The 23,497-nt window shown below is 37.5% G+C and overlaps 1 protein-coding gene across 1 annotated transcript in view; it reads right to left on the bottom strand.

Annotated features, from left to right (window-relative positions):
* Nucleotides 1–23,497, bottom strand: part of Efhc2 (EF-hand domain containing 2) — a 153,478-nt gene that overhangs the window by 69,237 nt on the left and 60,744 nt on the right. Inside the window, exons 4-8 of the mRNA XM_048335429.1 lie at nt 19,587–19,810; nt 15,201–15,452; nt 12,150–12,263; nt 11,614–11,752; nt 4,980–5,148 (exon numbers count right to left, since the gene is read on the bottom strand). Coding sequence (XP_048191386.1) covers nt 4,980–5,148; nt 11,614–11,752; nt 12,150–12,263; nt 15,201–15,452; nt 19,587–19,810 — 898 coding nt within the window. The remainder of the gene's footprint in view (nt 1–4,979; nt 5,149–11,613; nt 11,753–12,149; nt 12,264–15,200; nt 15,453–19,586; nt 19,811–23,497) is intronic.

Raw genomic sequence — 23,497 nt, 5'->3', positions numbered from 1 at the left:
TAACTTCTTTCATATCTCATCTGTCAGAAAATCTTCAAAATATTTTGTTAAGGGCCAGTGGTTCACACTTATAATCCTTAAGAGGCTGAGATCTAAGAATCAAAGTGTGGACCCAGCTTAGGCAAAAAGTCAGAAAATTGGAAGCATAACCCAAGTGGTAAAGCACAAGGTCCTGAGTTCAGACTCTAGTACTGGCACCAAAAGAACCCACAAATATTTCCAGAATCCATTTTTTAATTTCATCACTTCCACTGAACTCACCTAGATTGGAATTTCACCATTATCTTCCCATAGTCTGTACTCAATATGGCACTGAAGGGATTTTTAAAATATATCCCAGCCCAATGAAATCATTTCTCTGCCCCAGTCTCCCACTGATGCCTCCTTAGCAAACTCGACAATCCTTATTATGGTCTACAAGGCCCCATGTGATGCATCCCATTATTTCTCTCCACTTCATCTCCATTAGGTATACTCTACTCTCCATTCACTCAGTTTATGGAAAGGAAAGGCCATACTGACCTTGTAGATGATTTTTGTTCATCCCAAGCATGCTTCTTGCTTAGAATCTTATACTCAATTGTTCCTCCTGCCTAGAACATACTTCCTCTCAAAAAGATCCATCACAACACACTATTTAAAAAAGCAACTAGACATGGGGCTGGGGATATAGCCTAGTGGCAAGAGTGCCTGCCTCGGATACACGAGGTCCTAGGTTCGATTCCTCAGCACCACATATACAGAAAACGGCCAGAAGCGGCGCTGTGGCTCAAGTGGCAGAGTGCTAGCCTTGAGCAGGAAGAAGCCAGGGACAGTGCTCAGGCCCTGAGTCCAAGGCCCAGGACTGGCAAAAAAAAAGCAACTAGACAGTAGAAATTGTCTGTACCATACTCCCATCATCCTTTTCATAGTACCTTAATACCTTCTATTTACAATGGTACTTAATACCATCTATATACAATCTAAAATGCTTGTGCATTATCTTTATCTTTTTACATATCTCTCCCAGGAGAAAGGAAGTTCTATGAATTTATCAGGGCTTTGTGTCTATTTTTTCCACTAATGTAATGCAAATATCAAGGTTGTATGAGAAGTACCCAGGTAAGTGCTTGGTACACGGCAGGTACTCAGGAAATATTTGCTGACTAAGCAAATAAATGGCTTACCCAGAGCTACATGTCTACTAAATTCCTCAAAACAAAAAAAAGCCATAGAGTGTTGTGGTAGGGAAGATATGTGAAGGCTTATTTTTAATAACGAAAAATATTTTAAAGGGAGAAAAGATGGCTGATGGGGATAGCAGATGGACAATATTTGAGATATGAGACAAGTGAGGGATTAGGATTAAATCATGGCTTTATGGATGATATATTGGTCATGAATAGCAAAAGTATGGGAAACAGTCTTCCTCTGTTCAATAAGAAGTGTATTAGCAAACATTTAACATATTTATAAGATTCGCATCACTCATCCATTCCTTTTCTTACTGGAAAATGTGCCAACATTGTTCTAACTCTTAGAAAAACAGTAAGGTTGATGGCAATCCCTAACCTCAAATAGTTCTTGGATGAGGGAACCCACGAATTATGTGAGTGATATATGAGTGGTCTCCAGTTCCTGTGATAAATACAAACTCTATCACAAGAAAGGATTCTACAAGTCAGATCTCTCTGGATTTAAAACCTAGTTCAACTAAAAATCAGCTGGATAAAGTTTGACAAGGTGCAGTGCCTCTCAACACCTCTATTTCCACAATCAAAAATGGATGAGCTACTTGCTGACAGTTTGTGCCTATAATCCTTAGCTACTCAGGAGGCTGAGATCTGAGGATCAAGATTCAAAGACAGCCTGGACAGAAAAATCCTATGGGACTATTATCCCCAATTTACTAGCAAAAGCCAGAAAGAGGTATGGTTTAAGCAAAAAAAGCCAAGCAAGAGTGTAAGGCTCTGAGTTCAAGTCCCAGGACCAGCACACACACACACACACACACACACACACACACACACACACACACACACACACACACACACACACACACACACACACACACACACCCCACACTGGATGAAATGAAATAACATTATCTTCCCAGGCTGTTTTAAGGATTGAACAAGATCAAGTGTTGTTATAAATTAATGAATACATAGTAATCATGAAAGACTTATTAGTAGCAATATTGTTATTAGAGAGATATTCAGTATGACATTGTAGGCACACAGAATGAAGTAAGTCATTCAATCCTATGCTCTAAAAAGATATTCAGCAAGAAAGATACTCTGGTTCTCCTAAGAGACACTTGATAATCTCTCCACCAGGCCATCACAGTGATGTTTACCCAGACAGTAAAGAAGAGTTTCATATCCATCAAAACCTCTCATATGTCTTAATTTGAAATGATTTCTTCCAGTGACTCAAAGTGGCAGCATTAACCTCAGAACAATAGGGTCCAGTAAATTTGTTTCATAGCAATATATAAAATCAATTTGTCATGTACAATGTCATGTCTTGATTCAGTTTCTTTATTTTTATGAAGAAACTATCCTTTATATGCTGTGTGAGATCATCTTCCTTAGGTTCTCACAGTTTTGAAACCTTAGGTCATTTAAACTCCTGCATGAGTCTCCAGCCGAATGTGCCAGTTACTATGGAAACAAGGTCACTGTGTGGGAGGAGCTTGACATGTATTCCTGGCACAAAACAAGCAGTGGACAGAAAGAAATTAAATTAGACACATTTGTGCCTATAACCACCATCTTCCAACTGGAATAGCATGACACACATATAGAATGCTGTCTGTAGTCAGGGTTCTATGGGCAAGTTTATACAATATAGAGAGACTAAGCCAACTATCCACAAAGAACTATTTCCTCCTAGGTTCCAGAAGCAACACCCTGGATAATATTTCATCTTGTTTACTTATAAGAAAACTTTGCTCTCCTTTTACAATAGGGGCATTCTTCCTTCCCATCTACTGAGTGGCTGCTCCTAAAAACAGCAGTTAGTGAAAGTCATCCATCAAAAGTCCTACCATGAAATCTCATTATTAACACTATCATTAGGAGTATAAGTTGGTGTCTCTCTTGCATATCAAAATCAGTGATTTTCAAACCCAGGAGTACCTCAGGATGCCCTGGAGGCCTTGTGAAAACACAAGAGCTCTAGTGGGACTTGCCCCCTCCCCCGAGTTTCTTCTCAGTTGATCTAGAAGAAGACCTCCAAAGTAGCATTTGTACAAATATGAAGACCTTACTTTGAGTAGCACTGAATTTAAGATTTAAATAAAACTTTGAAGCCCTTAGGAAAATAAAAGATTATTTCTTGAGAGACAAAGGAGACTCAAAGATATGGAAACAAGAGGTTCTTCAATGTAGATAATTATAATGTACTATGTGAAATTGTTTTTTTTCTTTTATTTTTCTTTCCTATTGTTTATCCCCTGTTGTCAATGTATTTTATTTTGCTACCCTGGGTATTGTATATATGTTTATCTGAATTAGGGAAGGGAAGGGGAACATCAAAATGGTGAGACAGAGGACAAAGGACTAACCATTGTAACAGCCAGCAATACAAGACAATATGTTGGAAATTAACTGTAGAACTTGGGGGTAGATTGAGGGAAGGGAAAGTGGGAGAAAAATGGAGGGGGTAACAAGTTAGACAAAAGATGTACTCACTACCTTATGTATATAACTGTAACTCCTCTGTACATCACCTTGACAATAAAATTAAAATATTAACAAAAGTTAAAGGACATCATGTCACAGTAAAGACAGACTTTAGAACAATTTGTATAATTCTCAACAAGAGAATTGGACCATTTTTACAGCTAAAGTGCAACTATTGCTAGCTCTTCATTAAAGAAAGTACAACTTCTGCTATCTCTTCTTTAAGTCTTTTTCTCTTTCATACAGGACTGCAAATTGTATACCACATTGTATTCAAGTATCTACAACATTGTCCTACCAACTTTTCCCCTAACTTCTTCCAATAAAGCCTGCTCTCTCTGCAGAAGCAAAAATAGCACTCAGCAGTGCCCACAGATTTTGTGTCATGTGTACTGGAATACTTTGGAAAAATCCATCATTTAGTCACATGAGCAATCTATTGTTATGGAACTTAACCAAAACTCTCAAGTCAAAATAACATTAATTGCCAAAATAACATTTTGAAAAACACTTAGAAAGCATTGAAATACCTAAAGCAGTCCACGGCCAGATCCAGCCAGCCACCTGTGTTTATATGGCTTTGGAGAGAAGAGTAGTTCGTATGTTTTTAAATGGTTGAAAAAATTGAAAGAATAATAATATTATGTGACATGCAAAAGTAAATGAAATTCAAATACCAATGTCCATAAAAAGTTCTAATGGAACACAGTCAAACATGTATATTCTTTCATTGCTTTCATGGCTAACTGGCACATCTGAGTGGTTATGACAGAGATCAAACAGCCTAACAAGCCAAAATTATCTGACCCTCCCAAAATTCATGAAATAGACAGATATGGAAAGAAAGCACATGGGATAATGTAACTACAGATGACACATTAAACACTCAAATGAGAAGCTGGTGATTCCATCATGCTAAGCAACTTCATTTTAAAAGCTGCAAAGCTGGGTGCAAATGGCATACACCTGCAATCCTAGCCACTCAAGAGACTGGATTGTGAGGATCAAGGTTTGAAGCCAGTTCAGGCAGACAACTAACAGACTCTTATCCACAATTAACCAGCAAAGAACCAGAACTAGAAGCATGCACCAAGTGGTATGGCACCAGTTGTGAGCAGAAAAGGTTAAGCAAGAGTTAGAGGCCCTGAGTTCAAGCCATAGTATCAGTACAAAAAAAAAAGCTACAATAATGTATCCCTGGACAGGGAATCAGATGAGCTATGTGACACCTGTTTTAGTATGAGAACTATGTTATAAACTCCAAACAACATATTGGGGGATTACAAGATTACAATATGGTTCCCTTATCACCTGTCTTCTTCCATGAACTTCTTGAAGTTCCTCTGATGAGGCGTGGGCCTGAGGCCTATGCAAGTACGAAGAGAATCCTCTTCAGATCCAAAGCCATTGTAAGGTGGAATTTTCCTTTCTATTTTTGGAGGAGCAGGAGGAGGCTCACATGGAATGGAGGGAAAGTTCTCTAGAACAAAACAAAGGCAAGCAAAACATCAATATTTTTTTTGCCCTGGTTATAGCTGTTTTGAAAGGCTTGTTATGATTTCAAGATGAGCATGGAGATCTTTGTAGACTATTTTAAACTCTTTCAAATAATGTGACAAAATCATATGAGAGTTAAGTTTTGATCATGTTTACCGAAACCACAGAAATAATTTAATAATCACCATTGTTGCAAAAGAAAAAAAAACATTTTTAAATAAGTAAATATTTCTCTTTGGTCATCATATCTCCATTTCTGAATGCTATTTAGTTCTATGATTTTTCCAATGATATGAAAATATAAACTTGAAAACTTATGCCACCAATCCTCTATTTTATCCTGTAATAAATTTAGCCCTCTCTTGTCTTCATTTAATACTCACTAGTAAAATTCCTTTCCAAATAAGACTGACTTCTGACCATTTCCCCTTTAACCTTACTCATTGGCCTGGTACCCCTCCTACACCTTTGCCCAGACTATCCCTTGCCTCCCTCCAATTTGACTCTAGGACAAGGATATGACACTTGACTAGTTCAAACAAACACAAAAATGAAACTTCTTTCTTTTCATCAGCCACTGTTCCAGGTCACCCTGCTACTGCTCAAAAAAATAAAGACTGCAATTGTACTTAAAATAGAGCAAAACAGAACCAAAAATCCTTAAATCACCCACCTACCCATTCTCTCAAAGGGAGCACCAAGTGGTAACTACTGTTGATTACATTTATTTAATTATCACCTGTGAGGAAAAGACATGGAGAGAAACTTGGAAAGATATTTGTAATAGTCTAGAAACCCATTTGTAAGTCTGTGCAATCTCTAAGAAGCAACCATGCTTTCTAGGACTAATAACATACTGACCAGATCTATTCAAGTCACTATTTGTCCCAACAAATGGGAAACAAGATATCCCAACAAATGGCAAAAGATGCCAGGATCCTTCCAGAAATCAAACCACATAACCTACTTTCCACATCTTCTCCAAGCTTGATAGGTATTTCAGTTGTGAACGAAAGGAATTCCACTGTCAAAGTTCTAATAGAAGGAAGAGTACCAACTTTAGTATATAACACAATGAGAGAGAAATGTGCATCAACACATCATCTAAAATAATCTAACTCTAAAAACTGAGGAGGTTTTTTGGATGGAGGGGGCTTCTCAACTGACTGATTCATAGGCTAAACGTTTGAAACCATTTCTAACTCTTAATTTGGAAATATTTTCAGCTTATACCTTTCCTAAGGTTTCTTAAGCAGATGTTATGTGAAATTTCCCCAAGCACAATCTCTAAAAGAATCTTGTTCCAGCCTAACAGAAACTGTTCATAGCAGACATGTTGACAAAGAATGTCATCCAATATTTTGCACTGGCTCAGTGAAAGGGAGCAGCCAGCCTTCCAGTACAGAAAAGACTTGTAAGCCTTCCCTATTGCTATTTTTGTGGTGATTAAAGAGACTTCTTGGTAATAAAGAGAAAAATTTAAACCTTGTAATTAGAATTGCTGTAAATTCTATCATTGCTCACCATTGCGTCAAACACACCACTGGTTAGGCCATTCATTTCAAGGCAGCACCACAACCATAGCAGGACAACTCTATGTGACTATTAGAAAATTGGGAAATGAGCCGATTCCTCCACCAGGAGACATATACATATAACTGTACTTACTAATCTGAGCAGTCTTACCAAAAGAGGACACATACTGCATCACAAAATAATTAAGAAAATATTCCACACTCCTCTCTATTGCAGGTCCTATAACACAATGTTGTTTTCCCAACTACATAATTTTTGCAATAGATTTAAATAACAAAAGAACCAATTTAGGACTTTCTACTGCACCCACAGTGCCATCTAGTGTATAAAAGTGGAGAAATTGTTCCACTCCATCACCTCTGGCTTTTGGCAAACCACATTCATCTTTTGGAAAACCTTAGCTCAAGACCCAACTTTAAATCACATTTTTCTGGGTATTTCAAATATATTCACAAGGCTATGAACTCACACCTGAATGGTAAGCATCCTACATGTTTCAGGTATTCAAAAATATTCATTAGATAAATGAAAAGGTACACATTTTTGTGAAAAGCATCTTCCCAATGTCTTCTGTAACTGGCATTGTGCTAGAGCCTGGTGTATCTTTCAGATGTTCTGATTCCTCTAATTCCAAATGACTTGTGAACATGCATGGAGTGAATGTCTATCTGTGATTGACTAGATGTGAACAAACTGCAGAGAGATTGTGTATCAAAAGGAGTCTAATGTTTCCTTGCAGTGATTTCACCATTTCAGGGGTACTCACTCTAGAGAAAAGTCTTTAAGTACTTCAAGGTTCATCTCTTATGTTCTAGTAACACCATACGTGGGATCCAGGGTTTGAGAGGGCTGAAGCCAAATTATATAATGTGGATAAAGCACTTCAAGACAAAGAATGTCAAGTTACTTCAAAATTAAGCCAGTCCTTTTGTCTGGAGCCCTTGCAAAGAAAGAACCTCGAAGGATAAGGCTTCATTACCTCTAGTTAAATCTTATCTCTGCTTATACTTAACACCTATATAAAATCATTTCAAGGAAACATTTATTAGGGGGGTCATGTAATTAGTGAAATGCACACTGTGAGAGCTATAAAATCCTTATGAACCTTCTAATCCTCAGCCATCTTTATAAGGGTGAAGGGGAGGGGTGAAAGAAATAAAATTTGCCCATCAAGGCCACAAGGTAAGACCACAAGCCAGTTCTTTCCCATTTGCTACAACCTGGGGTGGCCAATTTCCTCAAGTGATCATTAAACCCATATCTTTGATGTCCTGCTGCTGCTCATCACGCTTGGCCAGAAATGACTGCTGAAAATTAAATGTGCTTTAAGACTTTTGGGCAGCTTTAATCTAGCAAATGCTCAAAAGCCATGGGAATGAGTCATCTTGTTACTAGGTTGGTTGTCCCAGACATTAAGAACCAATATGAAGATAAAGAAATAGAAATAAAGACAATAAAGGAAAAGTACTTCCTATGAAAGAACAGTTTACCTACATATTTCTGTCCTTTTATGGGAAAAAATCATGTCTGCTGGAGCCTTGAGCCTTTTTCAACCTTCATACCAGTCTGTGTTTGACCATTTTAACTAATGGAATGACCAGCTACAGCCCAGCAGGTGAGCTGAAGCCAGAAGAATGGCTACACTGTATAATGCTGGTATTGCACTGGACTGTAATATGCAAAACATCTATGGAGCAACCCTCTCCGCAATATCCTGAAACAGTATCATGAAACAATCTCATCTTCCTAAGGGACAGATTGAGTCTCACACAGGGAATCAAACGTCTCTTGCAATTCTAACTAGTCATCTGTGCCTTTCTTGGGACTGTTTCCAACTCCTCTTTGTCATTTTTACCTCCCACAAAATAAAATGGGATTGTCATCAGGTAGGTAAAGGTTCTAAATCACCAAGGCTGAGTATTGCATGAAAACTGTCCTGCTGGCTTCCTGCTACAGAAGTGCCTAGCCGTATTGTTGCTATTTGTCAGCTCCTTCCGGTATGCTGCACAGTGGAGATACTCAGGTACTCTCCTGGCCACAATTACTTCCAAGGGAGGAAATGTGATGTGACCACAATTTACTGACAAGACCACAATTACTGAGAGCACTTTGTTCTGGTGTGGACTTCAAAGATAATAAAAAATCTTAAAGATCTTAAAAAAAATTTTAGGAGCAGATCAATGATAAATAAAATAAAAAACCCCATCAACATCATAATAATACTGTATAAAGTCCTTCAATGGTAACAATATATACTGAATTGTCTCATCATCCTTACACATATTTTTCATCATGTCATAGCCACTAACAAAGAAAGCTAAAGATCACGGATTCAAGTCTTTTTAATGTCAGAAATAACTGTGTCTAACTAGCATGAGGTGTATTAATTTAACCTTACAAGAAAAATCAGTCTGAGTCTGTAGACTCAGAGAATATTGATCCATTCACTGCTACTTCATCACAGATACATTTCTAGGCATTAGTTACATTAAGTACACTCAGAAATGTTTAATATCGTCTGTTAAACAGGATATTTTAACATATGTTATGTAGAAATGTAAAAAGTCAGCCTGACTATGAAAAGCATTGTAAATTTTGATTTGCATAATTTTCTCTCTTAATGCTATTATATTAGCTTTAAAGGTACAAAGCACTCTTTTTCCCAAATATGTAAGCCTATAGTATAAACAAAAGAAGTAGAAAGAAATTAAGGACAAGAACTCAACTGAAGTAGACTAAAGGGCATTTGAAGCTGATACAATTACCCAGGACAGATAGATCTGATGCACAGTGGGGACTCACGTTGCTTCAGAAAATTCTCTATAGAAACTGCTAAGACATGAGCAATGGACCAAGTCTCTTCAATACATTTTCTCAAAAGCAAATTTGACATTCTCAAAATCAAGCTAACAAACATCTAGCAAAGGTTGGACTCCATGGGTAAGAAATTATATGAAGTTTGAGAATCCTTACTACATCCTTTATATGAATCTACACCTGATTATAGTCATCTTTCACCACAGCATTTATTTGAAGGTAATATTCAGGTGCAAGTTACCCATCACCAAATTTTAAATCTGAATGGAAGATGTATTGATTCTAAAGAGACATCTACATTTATCAATGGGCAAATCCTTCTTCCCAATGATCTAAAAGCAAATTAGCAGCTTCTTTAAAACAGCTGCCACCTGCACATTCCTGGCTGCCTCTTATCTACAGTCCCCAAAGCAAATATGTTCAACTGTGTCCACTAAAAAAGGACCAATTTTAGAAATTAAAATAGGCAACCAATTTGGTCTGATAGGGCCCATACATTTTCACTAATCTGGCACACAAATGCAGTGGAACAAATTCTCTTAATGAACCTAACAATGAAACTCAAAGTCTTTTTCATTCTAACCCCTTTGTGTACTTTGTGTGCCTTCTGTCACAATACAAAGATATTAGGAGGCTAGGAATGCTACACAATAGGGACAACCGGAACACATAGGTGGGCCTCCTCTCATTCTGGAGACAAAGCATCTTGTCTTTAAAAAGCTATAGTTGCTCTGGCTTCCATCTTACCCCTCACTGAGTTTGTTCATTGAATAGTCCTGTGTGCAGATGGGAATACAATGCAATCCTCCAGATCGATAGTTTATGCATGCTCCTCAAATGCAACGAACCATGGATTGAAAACATTCAAGAGAAGGGAAGTTGGGGGGATGGAGAAGGATACTTGACAATGATAACTGTGTCTGTACTGAATATGAATAGATTTTTACTTGTTGTTTTTCCCAACAATAGAGACTAACAACCATTTGTATAATATTTATATTGTATTAGGTATCAAAAGTAATCTAAAGATAATTTAGCCAGGAACAGTGGCACATGCCTGTAACCCCAGCTTCTCAGGAAGATAAAGTGAGAGGATTGTATGAGCCCAAGACCTGCCTGCCTGGGAAATTTAGTGAGACAGTGCAAGAGGATTTCTGTAGGTTGTATAGAAATATGCTCTTACATATCAGGGACTTAAGCATTCCTCAGATTTGAGAAGTGGAAGCTGGAACCAATCCTTCATAGATACTGTAGGATACCTTCCTAGGACTAGGCACTCCTACACTAACTCCAAAACAGGTTGGATGCTTAGCACCGAACCACTTCTAGCAGCAGCAAAGTTCATGGAGTGTGGATAAAAGGTCTAGGAACAGAGACAGACCTAGCTGGTAGATCCTCAAGAGAATGACTATGGGAGTTTAACAAATGAGGGTTTGGAATTTTTAGGTTTCATATCACATCCACTGCCTGTTTCTAGACTCTCATAAATACCATTTGATGTACTGTAGGTCCCAGCTCCTTCACACCCCCAGTGTCTAAAACTCTTCTATAAATCTGTATCTCTAGATAGTAGATACTTAATAAATCACTAGTTTCCATTTTGAACTGAGATAATTTGAATGGAATTGATATTTGTGAAGAGAAATGCTGAAACCTTAGATAAGCCTCCCCAGGAAAGGTAGGGAAAAGTGAAGACAAGAATTCCCTAGAGAACCCAAGAAAGTATACCTGGTGTGGTAACCAGGAATTAAATAGAGAGAAAAACATATTTAGATTTCCACATCAATTTTCCAAACAAAGCATACAATATCATCTCGAAGCAGAGCGCTATTGGGGAAAATGGAAATAAAAAAAAAAACTGGCACCAGGCAGACAAGTTCAAATCTTGGTTGACTGTACTGGTCCCATGGCTTTGATTTTTTCACTTCAAATTGAAGATAATGAGCCTACTTACTGAGGACTGTGAGGATACATAAGATCACAAATGGCTCAAAGATATCAAATGGGTAATAAATGGTAGCAGTTCCAAGCTTGACATCTGAAACTTGAAAGTCAATGTTTGTAATATTTTCTACTTGGCAGGCATATCACTTACCAATTCCATATTTAGTCCTATAATAACACTTTGTATAGTTATCACAGTCACAGAGGAGCACTTTCCTTCCCCAAACATTGATGGTGGTTCCTATGGTCAGGTCACTATCTTTGTAAAACTGTTCATCTGGTTTTCCTAGCTAAAAAAAGAACAAAAACAAAAAAACCCCACAGTATTAGCACCAGGAACCTTCCAAAGAACTAGGCACCCCTTTCTCAAAGAAATAGAAGTTTTTTTAAATCCCTTTAATGACATCATTTGTAACTACATTCTAAATCAAATCCAAAAAGCAATCAAAGTTAATATTCTAAAGCATTATTTTAGCACTGGAGTGCTTGCAGATAGCAATGCAATGAATATATTTTCTATAGTCACTCAAGCCTCTTTATTATTGCTAAGTAGCAGTACAATACATGTATTTATGTATTTATTGATCTCATTCACAGCCTCACAAGAACAGAGTATTTAACTCTCCCCACTGTTCAGTTTCCCAGGAAGTCATATTAGAAACCATAGTAAATTGTAAGGTTCCTCACGTGGTATTTATCGAAGAGATAAGCATCTGATCGTTGCTCTTTTGCATCACCATATATATTAAGGATTGCTCGTTGCACTAATTGGCCTGGTTGATAGATTCCATCTGGGCCATACTGAAAAAATAAAAGCAAAACAAAGTTGTGATGGATATCTCTAAGCATATAGATGGTACACTCAAAGGACACCTGTGGAAAGTATGTGTTGTATGGCTCTTCCCTCACCCAGTGCAAGACATACTGTTCACCTTCCCTTTCTGTGCCTCAGCACTCTCTGAAGACAGTCCTATATACCCCATGAATCCTTCAAGGCCTTGATACACTTCATCTTTCCCTAGACCTCACCCATCCAACAGGGAACTATCCACTAATTTCTCCACCAAGCCAGTAAATACCTTGAGAGTTATTCAATTCATTACCTGTCCTCAAACCATATCTCACCAGCACGCACCACAGCATTCAACAACTTTGTGTGGTTCCTCAGTTGTTTTATCTGCAGTTATCTTTTCTATTCACTGAACTTCAAACCTCCCTAAGGAGGACTTGGTCCCTTGCCTTCTTCATTTTCCTCCTCCTAGCACCCTTTCTGATCCGGACTTTTCCTAATGCTGAGCTAAGTATGTTAAGCACCTACAAGCCAACCTTAGAAGTGTGGGGAGGTGGAGAGAGCAATAGAGCAGGGTCAGACTCTAAGAGGAAATACAGCCTAGAACAGACTAGGGCCCAGCTCAGTCCCACATACAGCTAAGGTGGTTCTAAGCAGTTGCACAAGCTATAGAGAATGTCGAAAGTTGCATCTAATAGTGATTCAAAGTAGCAAATACAGATGAGACATAAGAATCTTTCCTGATATATGTGACATAAAATTTATCTAAATGTGTGGAATTTATGAGGCTTGCAACCTAATCAGGGCATATTACATGGAAGAACCGTATACTTGGACCCAAAGTCACTCTTCATCACTGACTATTGACAAGACTAGGACAAAGTACTTATTTTCCTAGAACTTCAGGCTCTTCATCACTCACTGCAACAAGCTTGCTCTTTCTAAATGCTTCATCAGCATTATTCAAAATTATAAACATATATGTAAACATATACATGGTCATATGCATATATACACAAGCATATTATCTAAAGTATGATATATGCATGGGACAATTCCAATGGTATAACTCCTTTGAACAATGAACTTACAGTTTAATAAAGTGAATACCAGGAAACTGGAATATGTATTGTTGGGGGGTGAGGTCAAGGGGATGGGATCCAGATGAATAGAGAGAGGAAGGGTATGTGGATGCGATCACAATATTCACCGTACATATATAATAATGCAGGTAAACTGAAGAAATGGGTGGAGTTGGGAGAGATGTGGAAGAACTGATAAAAGATATGACACTGACACTAGTCAACATTATACTCACAAAGTGATACGTTGAATTGAAAGTATTTTATAAAGCTACTAAAGATAATTTTCTAAAAATACAATGTCAAGGAAACACCTATCCCTTTTGTATCTCTCCTCAGTAAGAACCAAAATTCCATAGCAGAATTTAATCCATTTCTCACTATAGCTTCTGAACAAGCACTCAATTATACTTGCTTACTACCTAGACATTTGTTGAATGAATGATTTAAATGAAGTAACTGATGGTAAGAAACACAGCAAACATCAGATGGATCATTATTTTATACTCACTCCATTTTTCAAAACCATTTCAAAATCAGATTTATCTGGTACATCCTGACCACCTGCTGTGCATATCCCAGAGATCCCTCTGGTCAAACTCTACCTTACCATGCCTCCAAGCCACACATTAGGAATTCTGGTAGTGAGATCAAAGAATCTGGGAATCCAATAGTCAGTGGTTGTTCACATAAGAAGTAAGTGTTACAGGCTAGCTTTTCTTGAACACAAAGAACTAAGTTAAAAATTGCTTTTATCAGCCAGGCGCTAGTAACTTACACCTGTACTCCTAGCTACTCAGGAGGCTGAGAGCTGAGGATTGCAGTTCAAAGCCAGCCCAGGTAGGAAAGTCAGCGAAACTCTTATCTCTAGTTAAACCATCAGAAAATTGGAAGTGGCACTGTGGCTCAAAGTGGTAGAAAACTAGCCTTGAGCAGAAAGAGCTCAGTGTAATGCCCAGGCCCAGAGTTCAAGCCCCACAACCAACAACAAGAATTTAAAGAAAACTTTTATCTAAGTTAAAAAGTTAAATGCAACATAAAACTATAAAATATGCTTTTATATGATTGTTATAGATGTTAGTAAGTCCTTAGGTAGTGTTTTTTAAACTATGCTGTATCATTCAATCCTGACAGTTACTTCAGGAAGAAGGTACAGTTTACTGCATTTTAGAGATAAAAAAATAAACTTTAGAAAGGTTAAGTGACTTGCCACAGCCACACGGCAGATAGACTTTTGTAATCCAAGTCTTCTGTCTGTACCATCCTATTACACCTAAATTATATAGTCCTCAAATGTAAAAATCAAACTGTAAAAATCAATCTGACAGTTTCCTTCTAATAGTGAATAAAATGCAAAATCACCACTAGCCAGTGGCTAATTGATGACTAGTTACTTACAAATATAAAATCTCCTTCTGAGCACATAACTTGTGTGCCTGTTTGTGTGCATGTGTACATACACATGTGGGTATATGAATGTACATATTCATAATCCAAACCAACATCATAGGCTCTCCTCAGTAGGCTGCAGGGGCCATATGCCAGTGTCCCATTCAAAGCCAGAAGAAATTAATTCCTTTACTAAGGAGTCCTTTACTTCTGTAAAACTGATTGTGAACTCAAAACATAGGTACTTTCCCTTACATGGCTTTTTTTCCCTTTATTTGCCTTACATCCAGAATGTTCCAACTCTGACTTTTCAGGTTGTCTGGTTTAATTCCATAGATGTGTATTAAGATGGCACAAAATGGAGGTTTTATAAAAATTTTTCACTAGTATATAGAAACATCATCAGTAGTAACACAATAGTCCAAACAATGGCACAAGTCTCTTGAAACTTGGAAAGTGGTTGAATTCACTGATCACCTTGGGTAGCTTACTCCTCCGGAGGAACAGTGATGAAGCATCCCGGCCTGAGTTATGAGGAAACAATTCTTTGATTTCAATGGTATCATCAGCCAAGAAATAATGCAGGACGAGATCTCTACGGTCTCCAAACAGTGAGACTGAGTCATCCCACAAGCAGAAGAAACGCAAAACCTTCCCATCATACTCAAGGAATTGTCTGAGGTTGTCAACAGCCAGATAGGGTCGCAAGGGCTCCACGGCCTCTAATATCTGAAAATAGAGAAAATGTCAGCAAGAGTTGCTGGTATATCAACTGGCATAAAGATAAAAAAATTATGGCTAGTCTGTGATTATATTTAAAATTTTTCAACTGACATTATGAGATATAAATAATACATGCAGTTTTAGCCTTAAAGATACAGACAAGCAGTAGTAGGAAGAAGCTTTTGTATATTTTACTAAACATTATTTATATATAATAAATTCTGTTTCTATTATATTTTTAAGTGACTTATCTCCAAGTGTCAAGGTTATTGTGTAAGAGTAGGGCCAGGTACCAGTGGCTCATGCCTGTAATCCTAGCTACTTAGAAGGTTGAAAACTGAGGATCATGATTCAAAGCTAGCCCAAGCAGGAAAGTCCATAAGACTCTCATTTTCAATTAACTACCAAAAAGCTAGGAGTGGAGGTGTGGCTCAAGTGGTAGCACGCTAGTCTTGAGCAAAAAAGCACCTAGGGTCAGCACCCAGGCCCTAAGTTAATACCCTAGGATAGGCACAAAAAAAAAGGAAGGAAGGGAGGAAGGGAGGGAGGAAGGGAGGGAGGGAGGGAGGGAGGGAGGGAGGAAGGGAGGGAGGGAGGGAGGGAGGAAAGGAAGGGAAAGAGAGAAAGGAGAGAAAGAAATAAGGAAGGAAAGAGAGAGAGAAAGAGAGAGAGAGAGGAAGAAAGGAAGAAAGGGAAGAGTAGGAAAACTAATCTAAGGTAACAGAAAACAGATCAGATACTGCCTTTGAGTACAGGATTCAACCAGAAAGAGGGACACAGAAATTTTCCGGGATAATGAAAATTCTGGTTTTTTAAAAGGTAGTTCTGGGGATGCAATCTAGGATCTTGAACATGCTAGGCAAATAATGCTCTACCACTGAGCTACATACATCCCAAGCCCAAAATTATTGCATCTTGACTTTCATGTTGTTACTAATAAAGTTTAACACTCGTTGTCCTGTGTATTTACTATTTGTACATTTGACTCCATACTAACTATAAGTTGATGAAAAAATTGTGTGTCTTTTCACTGGAAATGCATAATTGTTCACATTTGTATGGAAACAAAAGAAAAGAAATATAAGCCTGGCATTATTTTGTGCCAAATGTTCTAGCTATCAAGGCTATATAAGCCCAGCAGAATTGAGAGCAGGGCAAACGGAGAACTTCTGGTCTATGAAGAAGCCCACCTTGGCCATCCCAGGAACAAACAGGGAGCAGTATTCATGTTACAGCTCTTCCCACAGTTTCTATGTTCTCAGCCCTGTCTCAAAGCATAACTGTCTTCATTCTATCTGATGTGGCCAAATAGGACTGCTATATAAGGAAGAAATCATTGGCAAGGGAAATATTAACCTAAATTGGGCTGTATAATCCTTTTTGTAATTTTTTTGTTTCTTTTTTTAAATTTAATTTTATTGTCAAGGTGATATACAGGGGCATTAACAGTTACATACATAAGGTAGTAAGTACATTTCTTGTCGAACACTGTTATCCCCTCCCTTGCTTTTCTCCCACTTTCTATCCCCCTCCCTGTAAAATTTTATATCTGTCAAGGTCAACTGAGTCTTACCTGCCCCACCAAGACAAGGGGGAAATAGTGTTTAACTAGAGGCTCTTCAGACTTACCCTTGGTATTTGGGGGAAAAAATTGCAAGGACTCTATACACTCTCTTTCTTTTTTCCTCTTTCTGTCTTTCTTCCTGTCTTTCTGTCCTTCTATATCTCTCTATTTCTTTTTTGACAGTATTGGGACTTGAACTCAGGGCCTAGACCCTGTCCCTTAGCTTTTTTAGCTCAAGGCTGGTTCTCTTCCACTTGAGCCATAAGTCTGCTTTTGTCTTTTCTTGGAGGTTTATTGAAGACAATAGTCTCATGGGCCAGAAGAGGCTTCAAACTGTAATCCTCAGATCTCAGCCACCTGAGCAGCTAGGATGACAGGCATGAGCCCCTAGTACCTAGCAAGGTACTTTCATCAATTAAAAAAAATCTTCTGCATCATCAGACCTCAGAGAAATGAATTATTGATTACATACTGTTGGGATACTTTTCAGTTTAAGTTAAATAGTCTAATTTTAACTTTACATTTCAAAGCAGCAAATATGAAAGAACTAAATGCGCCAAAATCAATATAAAAGCCTCTTATTAAACTCCTAATTTTCCAAAGGTTTCTCTCTTTATTGAAGAGTTTTCTCCCTGAGGGAGTAAATGCCACAATGAACCTCTCAATTTGAAAGAAAATTATTTAAAACATTTCTTGGCTGTTCTTGATACTTATCCTCTATTCCTGGAACAAGCTTCTTTTTCTTCATAAATCTATGAAATTTCAGAGCATTCTCTGCAATTTTATATAATACATCATCATGCACAATCACTAGCCTATAATGCCAACTGCTAGTAAGTGCAGCCATACGCAAGGGATGGTAATTCAAATGGATCTATTTCCTTCGCATTCTCTCTGGGGATTCTGAAGAGTTTATATTTGTCATCCAGGGCATTTGCAAGGAATAAAAATGAACCCAAATCAAAAAAGCTTCTTTATTACTCATATATAGGCATTTACTTTATATAGTCCAGCATCAGTAATATACGTACATATATACATATACATACACATCTCAGGAAGACTATGCTTACCACATTAAAGATTAATTCTGCTGAGGCTAGAAGACAGACATAAATGAATGACTCTACATGCAGCTTTTAATAAGAGATCAAAACAGAATGAGAGGAGAGTTGTATTGTAAAATTTTGTTGTCTTACTGCAAGCAAATGAAATCTAAGTTTAAAATAACAAAACTCAGTTGAAACAAATCTATGGGAACAGAAATAAGAACAGTAGGTGCCTCTGGGTAGTGAGAGGGAGAAGCTAAAAATGCATGTGAGGACTTTCCCGGGGAATGGAAATAATCAACATCTTGATCCAGATTTAGATTATATGGATATATGGTTATATGGATTTGTTAAGATTCATGTAAAAGCACACATAATGTCTATGTATTTTACTGTATGCAATCATATACCAACAAAAAGACAAAAGCCAAGCAGGGTGGCATACTCCTATAATCTTAGCACTCAAGACACTGAGACAAGCCTTGGGGGTCCATAGTGAAAGGCTGTCTCAAAAAGCCAAAACTAGGCTGGGGATATGGCCTAGTGGCAAGAGTGCCTGCCTCGGATATACGAGGCCCTAGGTTCGATTCCCCAGCACCACATATACAGAAAACGGCCAGAAGCAGCGCTGTGGCACAAGTGGCAGAGTGCTATGCTAGCCTTGAGCGGGAAGAAGCCAGGGACAGTGCTCAGGCCCTGAGTCCAAGGCCCAGGACTGGCCAAAAAAAAAAAAAAAAAAAAGCCAAAACTAGACATCCAAAAAGAAGAAGGGAAAAAGGGAACAAATGCCAATACTGAAAGTCAAAATAAGAATCAAGAGATCTGTATTATATTACCAACAAGGAGATTGCATGGGTGCATGTGAAACCTTCCACATGATATTTCTTCTTTGGGAATTCAGATTCTTCTGGAAAATAGAAAATATGGGTCAAAAAATTGCAGGAAGACAAAAACTGCAGTGATAACACTGAGTCTTGTTACATTACTTGGGATCAAACTTGGAAGACAATAATAATATTGGGGAGAGAAAGGATTAAAATCAGAGACAGGATTAATTTAGAGATAGCTAGATAGCTAGATAGATGCATGCATGCATGCATGAATATCTATCTATATATACATACACTCAAGGCTTGGTTCACTAATCAGTATACAGTAGCAAGATTTTCCCAACCAGTTAGGTTAACTAAAACTGGAAAAGGAAAGCCAAGGAAGTGTGAGACAACTAATACACTGTCAATGACTGTAAGACTAATCTTAAGTAGCCAGAAATATTCCTGCTGCTTGAAGGGAGACAACATCAAAAGAACTAGGAATAAGATAGGGAATAGTAAGCAAAGAGAGGAGTAAAGGAGTCATTTCTCTTCTGAAGCAAACACTCAACCTTTCCTCCAACCCAATAGAGAATAGGACAACTTGAATAATTGTGGCATCAGTAATATTGTCACATTTTACCAACTCTTGCACTGAATTCTTGCACTTATTCTTGCACTGAAGATAAGAACTCTGTAAGGATCAACTTCTTACCTCCTTCCGCATCTTCATATAGGGATCATTCGGACATGGTTTTGAGGGATTCACTCTGACTCCTATTTTCCTCAAGAAGTTTTTTGTGAATGTATCACAATCAAAAATCTTAAATGTCCGACCATAGAAGACAACCTCCTCATCAATATTGAAATGATGCACATTATAATATTCATCCTCATTCGGAGGTGGGAGAGCAATCCGATGGCGCCGGATATACATCCCTGTGGTATGAAGTAAAATACAATTATTATTTTATCATGTGGCTAAGAAAGAATATAGTTATAGGGCAGCTCAGCAACAGCCCTGAATGCTTTCCCACAACACAGAAGTGGCCAACAGATTTGTTCTTGGAGAGAGTACACTCAAACTCTGAGTCAGGAGCCAAGATGTTGTGCTTGGCTTAGTTCTTAATATAGCCTGACATGGCATTAGAGCTGCCTAAGTGGTGTTAGAGAAGTATTTTAATAAACTATGAGGACTGGGGCAGTGGTGGGAGATGGAAGTGGGGACATGAGTACAGTGAGAGAAAAAAAAAATGCCACTCTGTCATCATGCACTTTTCCAAGAACAAACAGGCTCACTTTCAGTATCTAGTTGACACACTGAACAAGCTATTAGTATTCATTAAAAAAACCAATGTCCCAGTACATAGGGGCTAGAACTATCATCTTTACTTTCAACAAGCATGAATGACTATAAGCTTTGAAGCTTCATGGAAACTTTTTTTTCTTCTGCCCACCTTAACTTATTCTCTTCTCTTCCTCTGCAACCTCTACATCTCTACCCAGCTACGGCCAACAAATGAGGGTGGCTAGAAGTTTCATAGTATTAGCACTCTGGGTCAAAGGTTTGCAGTTTCATCAGTCTTCTGCTACCAACCCCTATGATGTCCATTCACTTTTGGTTACAGATAATATGCAGTATACATCTTCATAGCAATAACAGCAGCAATATTTTCATTTCTATACCAGTTGCTTAAGCTTCATTTCCCGGAGGAATGAGGTACAACACAATAAGGATAAGAAAACTCTCCCCATACAGTAGACTAAATGACAGGAGAGGAGCTCTGATGTTAGGAAACCTAAATTTACAGAAGCAATAATCAACTTTATTGATTAGACTTGTCTGTAGCTATGCTTGTCCTTTGTTCTTCAGGGAGATTAATTAGCACTAGTGGACAAGACTATTTTTGTCTTTCCAAAGTTGTTTATGGATACACACACGAACACACACACACACACACACACACACACACACACACACAAGTGGAGAGATCTTAGAACAAGGGGCATTGAATACCCATATTTTTGCTTTCAGTGTAAATAAAAATGCAAGATGCCCATGGAGAATTATCTCCCAATACCTGCAAGTGACTTAGGTCTGAGAACCTATTCCAATGTCAAAGCAAAAAAAATCAGAGCACCCAAAAGGGCTAATAATTCAATAACAACTGGGTTATGTAAACTCTGTATGGAGGTATTTTAACATAAAGTTGTCAACCTTTCATCTTTGAACTTTATATCATATTCAGAATGATGCCTTTCTCCAAATTCTAGAAATACTTCAAAATTATTCATGCCATATTCATTAAGGAACATTTAATGAATATCTTTATGTGCCAGAAACTGTGTTGGGCTCTATTCCATTACTCCATTTATCTTTTCAGTTTGTTGAGGGGAAATTAACTAAAATCATTTTCATCTTCATTTCTTTGTAGCAATTTTTAATTACTTGGTACATTAAATTAAAAGAATAAAACTATAAAATTAGAACTGCCCTAGAATATTTTTAAATGCACTATATAAAAGATGACAATTTTACTGCAAAAATTATACTTCAATTAGCCTTTAATTCCTGCCACTGAAAACGGGTTGAAAATTATTTAATCCTTCAACATTAGACATTTGGAACAAATTACAAACTTAAAACACCATAAAAGGATGGGCATTGCAGGTATTTTCAAGAATCAGTGTATACCTTTTTAAAAGACAACTTTTTAAACATGCAAGATTTATTCAACAGGAGCATAGTCAAAAATTCTACCTTTCCTTTGTATTTCATTATAAAAATTCTAAAACTAAGGTATAATTTTTGTTTCATAGATACTTAAAAAGATACTATATTTTTCTATGTATGAAGAACTGGGCCACCCAATGAGCTTTTAAATAATCCTAATCACAATCACTATAATAGCTATAGAGTGGATTTAGATTTTTTTCATTTAATCCTCAATAGTCTCTCCAGACAGGTAGAATCTGATAGGAATATTTAGTTTATAGATGACAAAACCCAATCTCAGAATACTTCCATGTCCCTGCCCATTTGTTAGATAACACCCTAATGAATGGCAGAAAAGGATTTAGAATTCAGAGTTTTAGATTCTAACTAAATACTATTATTTTCCATACTTTTCACTGAACTGTCTCTCACTATACAGCAGCCACAAATTAAGTGAAGGAAAGGAAGTCAAGCCATAGGCAAAATAAGATAGAAACAGCTAGAAGGGTTGACAGTAACCAGGAAGAGGAAAGATATTAATACTCCTACCCTTTCAAAACAGCCTGTCTCTATTCTAAGAGCAAATTTCAAAGCAACCATTTGCCACCTGCAGCAATCCAACCTATTCTTCAGAACCTGCATCTTAGCCCACCACAGGCTTCCTAAACTTGACCTCCACATTTTTCTCACTTTTCTCACTAGAGTTCTCAAAAGAGGCCAAGAAAGTTCTTGTGGTAACAAAAGAGTCTTGACCATCCACAGTTGGGAAATTTAACACAGTTGGAAGATTTAACAATAAAGAAAAAAAATTTTGTTTACAAGAAATCTAACATCACAGGCTGGGAATATGGCCTAGTGGCAAGAGTGCTTGCCTCATATACATGAAGCCCTGGGTTTGGTTCCCCAGCACCACATATATAGAAAAGGCCAGAAGTGGCACTGTGGCTGAAGTGGTATAGTGCTAACCTTGAGCAAAAAGAAGCCAGGGACAGTGCTCAGGCCCTGAGTCCAAGCCCCAGGACTGGCCAAAAAAAGAAAAAAAAAGAAAAAGAAATCTAACATCACAATTCTGTGTTAATCAGAAAACCAATGAGAACCATTTGAAATGTGTACTTGCACATGAGCATGCCCAATCCTATATTTCTGGAATCTCTTAACTGTGTTGTCTAGGGATTACAATTTCTATTTATTGGGATTTGTGCACTTATAGTGTTTCAAAATAAATAACAACAACTGTATCCGCAGGAGTTTCTTCTAGAATGTTAAAGAAATGGGAAGGATGCCTTGTCATTGGCCTACACTTGAAAAGCAGCAAAAGTCATCAAGGTAGATAATGTTACGAAATGGAAAAAAAATCAACAAAAGCAACTTTAAGTTTTCAGATATTTATCTTCTTAAATGTCCTATAAGCCAACTGGGACACATGTCCAGGCATTGTGTACCTGCTTTTCAGCTTATACTTTTCTTTTACACCTTCCTTCCTTTTCAAAGCCTTGCTATCTGACTACACTGTGTAAGCTTTAACTTTATAGCATGTCCCTATTGTTGAGATCAATATAGCCTTATATCCATTTCTGTTCAATGTGCTTTCATGTCATTCAGATGGGAGTTGCCTTAGATTTTTCTTATACCACTAAAATTAAATTTTTACTAAAGTTGTAAGTATGTTTATTTCATCTTACTAAGGCTAAGGTACACCCAAGATTAGAGGCAGGTATTTTTTAGGTAAATGAATATAAAAATGGAATTGCTTCTTGTCACTGTGTCTGCTAAATTTTTATCCTAAAAATACTAAGAGCATTAATGGTGACCAGACATGATAAGAAGACTTTTTCCTTACCTTGTGTTTCTATATTAATCCTCTGCTAAAATAATTATTCCAGTTTCACTGGTACTTTTCAGAAATGTCA

The sequence above is a fragment of the Perognathus longimembris genome, chromosome 28 (assembly GCF_023159225.1).
Source record: "Perognathus longimembris pacificus isolate PPM17 chromosome 28, ASM2315922v1, whole genome shotgun sequence".
In the NCBI taxonomy this organism is placed as follows: Eukaryota; Metazoa; Chordata; class Mammalia; order Rodentia; family Heteromyidae; genus Perognathus; species Perognathus longimembris.
Note: the sequence above shows the minus strand (reverse complement) of the source record. Positions and strands in the feature narration are given on the sequence as shown.